The 12,180-nt window shown below is 40.8% G+C and overlaps 1 protein-coding gene across 1 annotated transcript in view; it reads right to left on the bottom strand.

Moving 5' to 3' along the window:
- Positions 1–12,180, bottom strand: part of plcb3 (phospholipase C, beta 3 (phosphatidylinositol-specific)) — a 54,220-nt gene extending 42,040 nt beyond the window's left edge. The window contains exon 1 of the mRNA XM_031285005.2: positions 11,436–12,180. Coding sequence (XP_031140865.1) covers positions 11,436–11,534 — 99 coding nt within the window. The 5' untranslated portion in view covers positions 11,535–12,180. The remainder of the gene's footprint in view (positions 1–11,435) is intronic.

The raw sequence follows: 12,180 nt of genomic DNA, 5'->3' as shown, positions 1-12,180 counted from the left end.
CACACACACTTTGCATGTTCTGAGTTGAGTTTTACATACATGGCAATTGCTTCCTTTCACCATGACACACATCTGTTACACTCCACTCTGTCTTTCTCTCTTGTTTCTTCCCATAAATTATCTTTCCATGTTTATTCACTCAATTATTTTATTTGGTTTCTTTTCATCATCAATTAACCGTTTAAATCAGGCAAAAATGTCAAATATGTGCTTCCAGCTATAACACATGAAGATTTGCTGGTATTCTATCTTTTGTATTCATATAAATTGAACATGACGTCATCACAATTCTATGGCCATTTGTTCACTACTTTTCCTATACATTTTATAGATCAAATGAATAATCAAATCAATCAACAGATTAATGACAACAAAACTTTGTTGTAAAAGTGTGTTTTACCGTAAACATGCACCCTATGGTGTGTTTTCTGTGTGCAAGTGGGTGGTAGGTCTATAATAGGACCTCATTCCACTCCCTAATTAACTGCCATATGTAGGAACCTTCTGAAGTCTCGCCTTCTTCCTTTCTTTCTTTTCATTCTTTCATGTTTGTCTTTCCCTCCATGTCAATCATCCCTTCAATTTACTCTCTCTCTCCAACACTTTGAGTCCTTTTTTCCTCCTTAATTGGTTGAAGACTACACCTCTTTCTCCAGACCTCCTCCAGATGCCCTGACCCTGACAAACACCATCATTACCTGACCATAATGTCAAACACACACTCAGTGGACGGACCACCCTCTGAGGTCTTACATGGACAGACGTTAGCTAATGAGCCCCACTTAAAAAAGGGCATGTAAAGAGACACACACAATCTATTCTGCCTCTCTTCCTACATACTGTCCAGACCACAAATTAATGTGTGTGTGTGTGTGTGTGTGTGTGTGTGTGTGTGTGTGTGTGTGTGTGTAAGTTGTATAATGTGAATCAGGAGAAAGCCATTAGTGAGAGAAACTGATAAAAAGTGGCTGCATCTTTGGTCTGTCATACTGTGTGTGTGTGTGTGTGTGTGTGTGTGTGTGTGTGTGTGTGTGTGTGTGTGTGTGTGTGTGTGTGTGTGTGTGTGTGTGTGTGTGTGTGTGTGTGTGTGTTCTTGCAGGAGTGGTGTGAGAAAGAGGGCCAGTGTGCACTCAGTGTGAGTGCGTCTGAGCTGCGGCTTTGGCAACGTGGTAAAAGTTGGTGACAGTAGGTAACCTTTGGACTCAAATGAGAGAGAGGAGAGGAAAGAGTGGGGCCAGAGAGGGAAAATTAGCTATAGAATATAATACAAAAAGAAGGTCAATAAAGTTAATATTTAGTAGAGTGGTAGAGGGTATGTGGTGGATGGATTTATTCATACACATACTACTGTAGGTGTGTTTACACTCTTGGTTAGTTAGATTTTCTTCCATAACTTTTAGTACATATGTACACTAGGTGCTGCAGCACCTAATTTCTCCACAGGGGTCATTTAACCTTCATCTGATTCAACATCCACTCAGGAAATGGGCCGCTAACCCTGTCGCATTCTAACGACTGAACAAGACCCCAGTGTATGCAGGTTGCATAAAGTTAAATGAAGTGGCAAGATTTTTTTTCAGACAGGAGGTCACATTCTCCTGTACTGATCCTGTCCTTGTCCTGTTGTTGATTTGAACCCCAAGGGGTAAGGTTGGGTTATGCCTGATCAGAAATAGTTCAAAACGACCATGTCGGAAATCCAACATTTTTATACTTGTGCGATTTTCTGCTGAATTATTTTTATCCCCGGCGGGGACAAAATGTGTCCCCCCCCCCTCAAAGTGATCAATACTACTTCACCAATAGACCATAGGCCCTATATTATATACCGAAAATAAAAAGTATTTTAAACTAAGTAAAGCGCTGTAATGTGAACACACTGATTGTATTTAGCCAACAGAGCTCCGGGACGCTGGCTACCAGCGGCAGTTGTTTGGCCGCCAATAGGTGAATGTGAACCTTTCAGGGGCCGTGGTAGTGGAGTTAAACCAGAAGAAGTTAGCGTCATGCAGCGATGACAAATGCAGCAACAAAACGACTAGTTAGGTTTAGGAAAAATATTGTGGTTAAAACACAAATTGCACCCTGTGTATAGGCCACACTCAAAGGCAGTGAGTGAAAAGCCGGTTGTCTTAAAGATGGGGGAGATGCAATATCTAAATATGAGGATAAGGATGGGCATTTGCAGACAGTCTCTCCTGGAAGTCATTCATAGTGTTGCACTTGGTTATAAATATGACAAGTGAGAGAAATAGTTGTGTAAAGATTGAAAAAAAAAAAAAAAAAAAAAAAGAGAGCTTGAAATAGAAATTCAAGCCCTGCTTACTTTCTCACTTCCACAAACATGGCCAATCGCTGCATGAAGTAAGGGTGAATGTCAGATTGTCAGTTTTGGAAAGTTACACACGCTTCCCCAATTCTGACATTGGAAAGGTGTGTGACATAAAATCCTCCAATTTTAATTGTCTCCCAAAATTTAATTTATGTAAATACTACTTTTAGCCAACTAAACCATTTCAACGACGACGAAAAGACCTCTACCAACTCTACCGCGAATGCGTACCGGCGATTAACGGGGATAACCCTAAGTGTACAGACAGTTTATTAAAAAGATAGATTATATCGTTCGACTGATCGTGACTGTTTTCCAAGATGGCGCCCGCATGTAAAAATGAACGCTACTGTCTTTATAATCTATCTTTTTAATAAACTGTCTGTACACTTACAAAGTTCTCAATGCTTCAGTTAACATTTAGGGACACTCATTATGCTACCGTGGCCGTGTGGTGCTATTTTGAGCCTTGTTAGTGGTATAAAATAGCGATTTACCCTCTGCCCCAAAAGGTAGCATTAGCAGCTAATCACCAGTTCGCGCTAGCTTGGTTCAAGCTAAATACACATTCGATTAGCATGAAAACATATCCCAGAGAACAGTCGACTGGGTACACATATGTTATTAACCCCTAGGTTCATTTTGTGCCAGAATTGTCCTTTAAGCATAGTAGTATTATTACACAAGACCAGACAGAGATCTAAACTGAAGACAAGACAAAGAAAAAAAGAGGAGGGGAAACAAAACTAAGAGACAGGAAGCAGACAGAGACTAATAGAAGGAGGAAGAGAGAGTGATAGAAAGATGGCAAAAGAAAGAATGGGGAAGAGATCGCATATACGATACAGAGGCGCAACAAGGCTGCATGAGTGGAAGGAGGAGGAGTAGAGATGGAGCAGTCCAGATGTCAGTCCCACACTTAACATGTGGCTGTGGTTGACCTTCCACCTCTCTCTCCCTCCATCCCTCGTTTCTCACCACTCTGTCAGGATGTCAGCAGTGTTTCTCGGCACTGCGTCAGACCTTCCCACAAGCCTGCTCTTCCTCCTCCTCTTACTCTCATCTCCTAAACATTTACCCTTTAACTGACTACGTTTACGTGCTCAAAATATTCCGGGGTTTTGCCCTTATTCCGAAAAAGACAATAGTCTGACTAAGCTGTTTACATGGCTAATGAAAGTGAATATTCCACTAATATTCCCGTTTACATGTAGCCGTGCAAAATACGAAGTATTCCACCGGCGGAGGACTTGTTGGACCGTGCCAACACAGCGTCCCTCTTTTATTCCTTCAACCACCTTTAGAAAAGGTCGGCGTAGCGATGTGTGCGCATGTCCAAAAACCTGTTGATATCCAAGTCTTTAATAATGTTTAGAAGAAGCTGTGTTTCTCCTTCTTATCGGGTCTGCAGCCTTGCAAACTGTTGGCTGGTTGGTTTGTGTACAGCAACCATAGCAACGCACAGAGCTGACTGTAAGCCTGCGGTAAAAACCCAGATTGAGACGCATATTCCGAATGCGCTGTATACATGTCCAAAGAATGCCTCTAAAACCTGAATAATACAGGAATAGCCCACATGTCTTAATTGGAAAATGCTATATTTGGAAAAAGGCCTTCTTCTGAATATCCAACCGGAATATGCTGTTTACATGACCTGTATCAAATTCGGAATATTGTCATATTCGGAATAATAGAGGAGTATTGGTATGCATGTAAATGTACTCATTGACTGATAATGACAAGTTGTGGCTCGTTGCTTTGACGCGTCAATCGAATGCTAAACTGAATCATCCATATTTCTGATACAGGCACACAGGAACAAGTGGAGCGCATTATGTTTTCCCAAGTAACAATGACACAGCACCTCTGCTTGCAAAAGAGATCGACTTCTTAGGATAGAAACGGTTTCATTTTGATGTATTGGCTGTCATATCTCACATCTCTCTGTCAAACGCTCTCCAAGCCATTACAAAACCATCTCGCCTTGTGTTAGGACTTTCAACATATCATATATCCAATGTAATCCAATGTGAGCGGTGCAGAGTCAGTTATGAAAATATCTTTATTATTTATCTTAGTTTAGGAGAGCAATGATCGTTCAAGGCTGCTCCAGTGGACATTTTTCATCAGTGCTGCTGTGGCATCATAAAAACATTTCATGTTGTAATATAAAGTGACTGTTTATGAAGAACTTGCCAAAGCCAAGCTGGAATAAAAAAAAAAAACACGAAGATAAAAAGAGGTGCATGGCAAGTCTCAACATGCAGCGGAAGAACACTTACAGAAAAAAAAAAGATTTCAGTCACCCCATGAGTGTTGGAACAACAAAAAAAAAACTTCTAAGAAAATGTTTCGTCAGCCTTAGAATAAAACCTTAGTCAGGCAGTGTTTAATGGATTTCCAGGAAACATTAAACTGGTACTGAGGTTAACAATGGCACCCTTAAACTCATTCGCTTTCTTGCTGAGAGTTAGAGGAGAAGATTGTTACCACTTTGTTAGCTTAATAGCATAAAGACCGGAAACGGGGAAACAGCTGGTCTTTTTTAGTTTAGTAGTTGTAATGTTTGAGCCGACTGAACAAATACGATGTAACATAATAATCTATGAGCTTTGTCTTCAAATGTCCACATATATGCAAAAATCTGGGCGCAAATTTGCTTTAAAATGAACTGTTTGAACCCTTTTTCCAATTCTTGATGCTAAGCTAACTCGCTGCAGCTTTATGTTTACCATACATACATGAGAGTGGTAATGATCTTATCATCAAACTCTCAACAAGAAAGTGGATAAGCAAGTTTCCCAAAACGTCAAACTGTTCCTTTCACAACCTGCGTGAGCATCTGCGGTAGAGCTTGATAAACCATACTTTAGGTTTAAATTGACTCAGATGCAGTGACATTCCTCCAAACTAGGGCTGCACGATATGAGCAAAATATGCGATAACGTTGTTGAATATCGCGAAGACGATATTACTTGCGACAAATAACATATTACAATGTACTCAGTTCTGCATTTCTGGTGCTTTTAGTATTCTTCTAAAATACAACAAATTACTTGTTGAATTTAAAACAAATAAAAGGAAATAATTTCTAACATTCTTTTACTGAACAAATTGAACATTGAATTGAATATAAAGAGCAGCACTAAAAGGGATTCAAAAGTTACATTTTGAAGTGCAGTTTCCTACTGATATGTATATTGCGCCAGTTGATATTAGAATGACGATAAAAAAAAAAAATGATACAGTATATTGTGCAGCTCTAATCCAAACCTCATTCTAAGGTAGTTGAGAAGTAGATATTTGGCTGATTCCGACAAACTATCAGAATGACAATAACTTTCATGCATGGATAATTTAAAATGCACATGTGGGCAGGCGCTTCAAACTAGATGGGGGTGGTCAAAAGAGTAGATCCAAAAATGCCTAGTCAGGATCAGGTTTCAAGTTTGGTTTGGCAACACAGTAGTGATAAACACTGAGGACAATAGCTACTACAAGTGTTTTTATGTCATTAACTGTTGCCAAGATTATACTTCTGAGCTATTTTAAAGTGAACTACGGTGCGGTCTGTAAGGTCTGATATTCCCTACAAACTGCAGGAAACAACCTTGAAATGCAACATTTTGTTTGTTATGCTTCACTGAAATTACAGGCATTTTGAACTGGAGCCAAACCCGTAACGTTCCAAAACCTTGGTCCAATTAATGAGCAACTAGTGATTCAATGTGACTGTGCTTATAAGCCATGGTTTGCTTGTTATTGTGCAATGTGAACACATATACAAAACCAATTAAGCAAACAGAGACAGACAGCATGTCTACAGAGCAGCTCTCTGTCAGTGTGCCGTAGAGCTCACAAAAGTCAAATACAAGAATCATCTTTACACCTCACAATTACCTACTCAGCACAGTGTTTAATTCAGATGAATTATATTTGCACCTGGTATTCACGTTCAGGATAGGGCTGAACGATACATTGAATTTTAATCGTCATCGCGATATGAACTAGCGCGATGAACACATCGCAACAGACAGCCTGACACGATGAATAAGGGAAAACAGTTTACACACTGAGACGACGCGAAGCGTAACACGTCTCCATAGCAGCAGGCGGCGCTGCTCTGTATTGTTTCCATTAACAGTCTGATTATTTCACAGAAAATGAAAACCGGCAGCTGATTGGACGAACGCGTCACGTGGTTCTTTTTTCTCCGGAAATTCACAGCCAGACTGTCATGGCGTCTCGTTCAGAATACGATCTCATATTGTACTAAAATAGTTCCCCGAAACGTGTTTCTGAAAACATTTTAAGAGAGAAATAGGCCGTGCAGTTGCTGAATCTGTCTTCATTTCAGATCAACAAAGGTCAGTTTAAAAGATTTTCGTCGAACGTTAATTTCTTATAGTTATAATGCCTCATTTATGTGTAATTTGTTCAATAAAAGCATGTCAAAAATTATCTATTTGATTTCTTTATTCAGTGGGAATAGGCTATTCAATGTTTAGGTTCGCAAAGAACCTATTAAAGCACTAAGACATGGGAACAGTATAGCTAACATTCACATTTGAATATTTATCGCAAGTCATATCGTCATCGCAATATTAAACAATGTTATCGCACATCGCAGCTTTTCCTCATATCGTGCAGCCCTAGTTCAGGATATCATATATATATATATATATATATATATATATTCATTCAATATCCTGAACCTGAATACCAGGTGCAAATATAATCCATCTGAATTAAACACTGTGCAGAGTAGGTAAATGTGAGGTGTAAAGATGATTCTTGTATTTGACTTTTGTGAGCTCTACGGCACACTGACAGAGAGCTGCTCTGTAGACATGCTGTCTGTCTCTGTTTGCTTAATTGGTTGTTTAGGAGGAATTTTAACTGAATTCCAGTTGGAATTCTTCTAAATTGAATTGTGGCCGGGCTGCAGAGGGTGGAGCAGCAGCAGGCGGAGAAAGGCAGAGAAGGAAGGAGAGAGAAAGAAAATGGTTTGGCTCTGGAGCCTTACAACAAGCTCGAACAGGAAGTCATTGACATACACACATATGAGAACACGTGTGTACACAAGCCAAAACACAGAAGAAAGACGGTCAATTTGCAATGCATTCCTTCTTCTCCGCCCTGTGTGAATCAGTGTGTGTGTGTGTGTGTGTGTGTGTGTGTGTGTGTGTGTGTGTGTGTGTGTGTGTGTGTGTGTCCTAATTCTTTTCTCACTTTGCTAACGGAGCTCCATGTGAAAACTTTGAAAACACAGCTTTGAGATGAGCAGCTCCTTTAATAAAATAGGTGGATTTATTACATGTCCAGGTAATAATCAATACATCTTAAACATGAACCTTAATAAATTCTATGCAACTCCCTGTGGTACAATTATTTCTGCAGCATGGTTGGGGTACATTTTCTCAGTTTTTCTGCATAACATAGCCAGGTTGACTCATACTTCATTTGATATGGATAACCTTCAGAGTCACTAGAGTCTGTTAGGAACTTGTGAAAAACTGCATGTACCCTGGCTTTGGAATAATTTACAAGATATGGAAACACCAGGCATTAAAATGACATTAAGAAAAAAAATTCATAAGAAATTCAACTGTATTAAACAGTCAAGATCTCCAATGAATGCCTCTCAGGCCCTATGGGGTTATGCTATTGCTATATGGAAAAGTTGCAAATGTATTTTTTAAGTGAATCTGTGTTAACTCTACGCTGCCGTTTTGGCCAGGTTTCTTTTGTAAAAGAGACATCTCAATGTGCATCTCAACACACTTCCTCGTTAAAAAGGCTTCAACAAAATTAAATTTAAATGAACACTTAAGGTCAACAAGTTCTTATTTTCTCATGTTTGAGACATTAGTATGCTTAAAGAGATATTTAGCAGATTTAAATCCAGCTCTGTGTCATGGCAGTGTGGGCAGTGTGTTTAGATGAAGTGTGTGTGTGTGTGTGTGTGTGTGTGTGTGTGTGTGTGTGTGTGTGTGTGTGTGTGTGTTTCTCTCCGTGGCTGCAGTGCACGGAGCTTGGAGCAGCCAAGATCTACTGAAATCCACCAGATGTCGCGAAATGGCACATTTTGCGTCATCCGGCGGATCATCTAAACACACTGCCCACACAAAGACGATGCAGAGGTGGACTGACATAGGCAAAGTATCCATTTAAGTATTTTGATGGAGCCCAGGAGCATAAAATCAGCTTTTAACTGTGTTAAAGAGCTTTCTAAATTATTCACCTATACAAGTCATTAATTATCATTATGACAAAAGTGAGCTTATAAGATGATTATTGGGACTGGCAGTCTTAACTCGCAGACAGTCTTGTCTTTACACTTACATTTATTTTATGGATTCGGTAAGAAATTTGATTATTTGGGGAAAAACAGGAAAATATGCAGTTTCTTCAATGAGTTGTTGGGGAGAAGTGGAGGCATCATTTTGTGACAATAGAAACAGGATTATTAGAAGATGTGCCTCTCTCACTAAGCAGGATTACTATGTTGGCTGGATAATTGCACTGTGGGGATACAACTCACTATTATTTTTATCACCCATTAATCCATCAATTTTGTCCATTAAAAAACATTAGAAAACAGTAAAAAAAAAAAGCAATGCAAACAATTTCCTATAGCTCAAGGTGTCGTCAAGTTGCTCGTTTTGTCTGACTCATACAACACTCAATGCAACAACAACAGAGAAAAGTAGCAAATCCTCACATTTGCAAAGTCGGAACCAGAGAACGTTAAGGATTTTATGTTGATAAATAACTGACAGCTAATTTTCTGTGGATCAGCAATCAAAGAATAATTAATTGTTTGTGCACTATCTTGGCGTGCAGAGAAGATGCTGGACTCCAGAGGACACAATATTAACAACTTGCTTACTGACTTAAATAGCGTTTGTCATTCATTTAATCGCATTTCATTATTGAAAGAAATTTGCGATGCAATTATGGTAAAACTGAGAATTGGATGACTAATTTACTTTTTTATGCAGCAGGTTACGTTATGGATTTGGCAGAAAATCTGCAAGATGGCTTTATGGGACAAAACAGAAGGACATACTGTTTCTTCAGTGAGTTTCTTGTACATTCAGGAAAAGCATCGTTGTTGCAGCAGTTACGTTGCTGGCTGAATAACTGCACTGAATAAACCCTGGAACAGCTCATTTCACTGTACATTAGTTCATTATTTCTCTTCCACATTTAAATGGTTTTCTGGATTTTGCAGGATGTATAATCCTGAATTGTGAAACAGCCCCTGGTTAGAGATGACATCTGTACCATCTCAACCAGGGTGCCATTATGTTTTAATGATGTTTAACAATAGAGCATCTTTGACATCTTGTCCCCAAATACAAAAGCATTCCTGTAATTATTTTATGAACTGTACATTTTGGAAAACATTTTTACTTCTCTCCATCTCTCCCACACCCCTCCTCTCCCAGATGTGTTCTCTTTCTCCATATATACTCCATAATTCATATTTTGACTTACGCGGGCAATAGCAAATAGAGGGGATGAAAGATATACAAGGAGGAAGCATGCACATGTTTTTGAGTGTTCACACACTTAATCACCAGCATAACCATTTCCTGGGAATTCCCTTTGAGAGAGAGAGAGAGAGAGAGAGAGAGAGAGAGAGAGAGAGCGAGAGAGAGAGAGACAGAGAGAGAGAGAGAGAGAGAGAGAGGTGAGTGAGTGAGTGAGTGAGTGAGTGAGTGAGTGAGTGAGTGAGTGAGTGAGTGAGTGAGTGAGTGTGTGTGTGTGTGTGTGTGAAAGAGAGAGAGAGGCTGTGAAAGAAAGGAAATCATAAGGATCTGGTATGCAGTGTTTGCGTGACAAGACCCTTCTTCTGAGGCCAGACACACACATGCGCACACACACACATATCATGTCATCATTACAATGTGTGTGAAGCTCTGTTGCTGACATATGGTTTTATATTAAACATTGGGGTTGTCGTTTTTTCTTTGTGTGTGTGTGTGTGTGTGTGTGTGTGTGTGTGTGTGTGTGTGTGTGTGCATGTAAGACCACACCTGACCTCATATCTGCAAAGTATGATAAAACCTATGATAACAGCCTAATTGGAACTATGGACCTTCCCAGGCAATATTGTGATCACACACACATGCATGCATTTGTTGGAAGACCTAGGTCAGTCAGCAACTCAGTTAATCATTGATGGCCGCTCAGACACATGGACACACACCTATTTACTCTGTGGGGAAGATTGCAAAATGGCCCTGCACTCTGTCTCAGAAAACTCCAACACACACACACACACACACACACCTGGTCAATGACACAGGCCGGTGCATGTCAGGGTTGCCAGACATGCTTCTACAGAAACACGCAGAAGGAAAAATAGAGCAAATCCTTTGTGCTGAAATGATTAAAATAGTCATAGAAACAAAAACAACACGATAAACATGTTGGTTAAGGATACTGGATACTGGTTGGATATTTCAGAGTGTGATTCGCAGCTCAAGGTGCACTCAGGCAGGTGCTTTCTTCTCTATTCCGCTGGGAATAAAGAGGGCAAGTACAAACAGAGAGAGAAACATGAGGAAGAGGAGGGTGTAAGGTCGTCTGAACTGAACCTGAGCCCGAGGAAAACCGGCTTGACAAGAATTCAACACACACACACACACACACACACACACACACACACACTTAAGCACTGCTGGCAACTATAAGGGAGTTTTCTAACACAGTAGGCTATCAGACAAACACACACACACAGCGCATTTTTGTGAGGCTATGCGCACACCTGTACACTAGGCTACTTATACACATGATCCGTGTTTGTTTCTTTCCAACACACACACACACACACACACACACACACACACACACACACACACACACACACACACACACACACACACACACACACGTCTTGTGTGTCACTTCACAACAGTGGGCTTGAATCAAATCAGGCTGTCATGTCTCATGCTGTCTGTCTCCTGTCCTAAGTTGATCTCATCAGGAGCCCTTCTTGATCAGAAAACAATGATTCGTTTCACTTTGAGGCTTTAACAGCGACACAAGTGCTGACCGGGAAGAAAACAAGTTTCAAACATTGCATTCTCACCTCGTCCCATTTGATGAATTTGCCCCCCTTCTTCAGCGCTTCGTGGACGGACACGGGTTTGAGCTGCAGCGCGTGGACTCCCGGCTTGGCCCCGGCCATGGCGAGGGACTCCCTGCCCGGGTGCCAACGCCTAAACCCCGGCTACGGCGAGCTGGTCTCCTCGGAAGGAACAAAAAAACGCTCGTCCTTCCTTCACTTCCACGCCGGAGCTGGGGTTTCTTTTCCGGGGAGACAGTGACTTAAAAAGGACGAGGGGAGGGAAAGTTTTTCAGACACTGACCTCAAAAGTTAGTGAACCTCGCCGAGAGTTTGAAGAACATGAGGAGTAAAATCCAAACAGAGAAAGACAGGATTTGACTGTTTTTAGCGCGCACCGCAGCTGTCTTGTCCGCGTCCACGCAACGCGGAGGCGCGCCTACTGCTCTTTTTTTTTTATTATTATAGGCTTTGATTCATATATTTGTTTATTTATGCAGAATCCTTTAATCGCACACTTGAGCCCGCTGAGAGATCCTTTCCTTCCTTCCTCCCATCTGGTCGACCCCTCTCCTCTCCTCCTTGCCCTCTCGCTCCTCTACCAACTTTCTCTGCTTCCTCTCTCTCTTGTCGCCTCCGACGCGTTTCTTCTTTTCTCCTCCTCCTCTCCTCCCTGCATGTTTTGTGTGGAGCGAAAAGCTGAGAAGATTCCGAGAGGAGAGTGTGTGAGGAAGAAGGACAGCGTCAGATAGCGCTGAGTGAGTGAGGA

Source organism: Sander lucioperca, chromosome 17, assembly GCF_008315115.2.
Source record: "Sander lucioperca isolate FBNREF2018 chromosome 17, SLUC_FBN_1.2, whole genome shotgun sequence".
Taxonomy (NCBI): Eukaryota; Metazoa; Chordata; class Actinopteri; order Perciformes; family Percidae; genus Sander; species Sander lucioperca.
The sequence above is the reverse complement of the archived record's forward strand: the minus strand, read 5'-3'. Positions and strand labels throughout refer to the sequence as shown.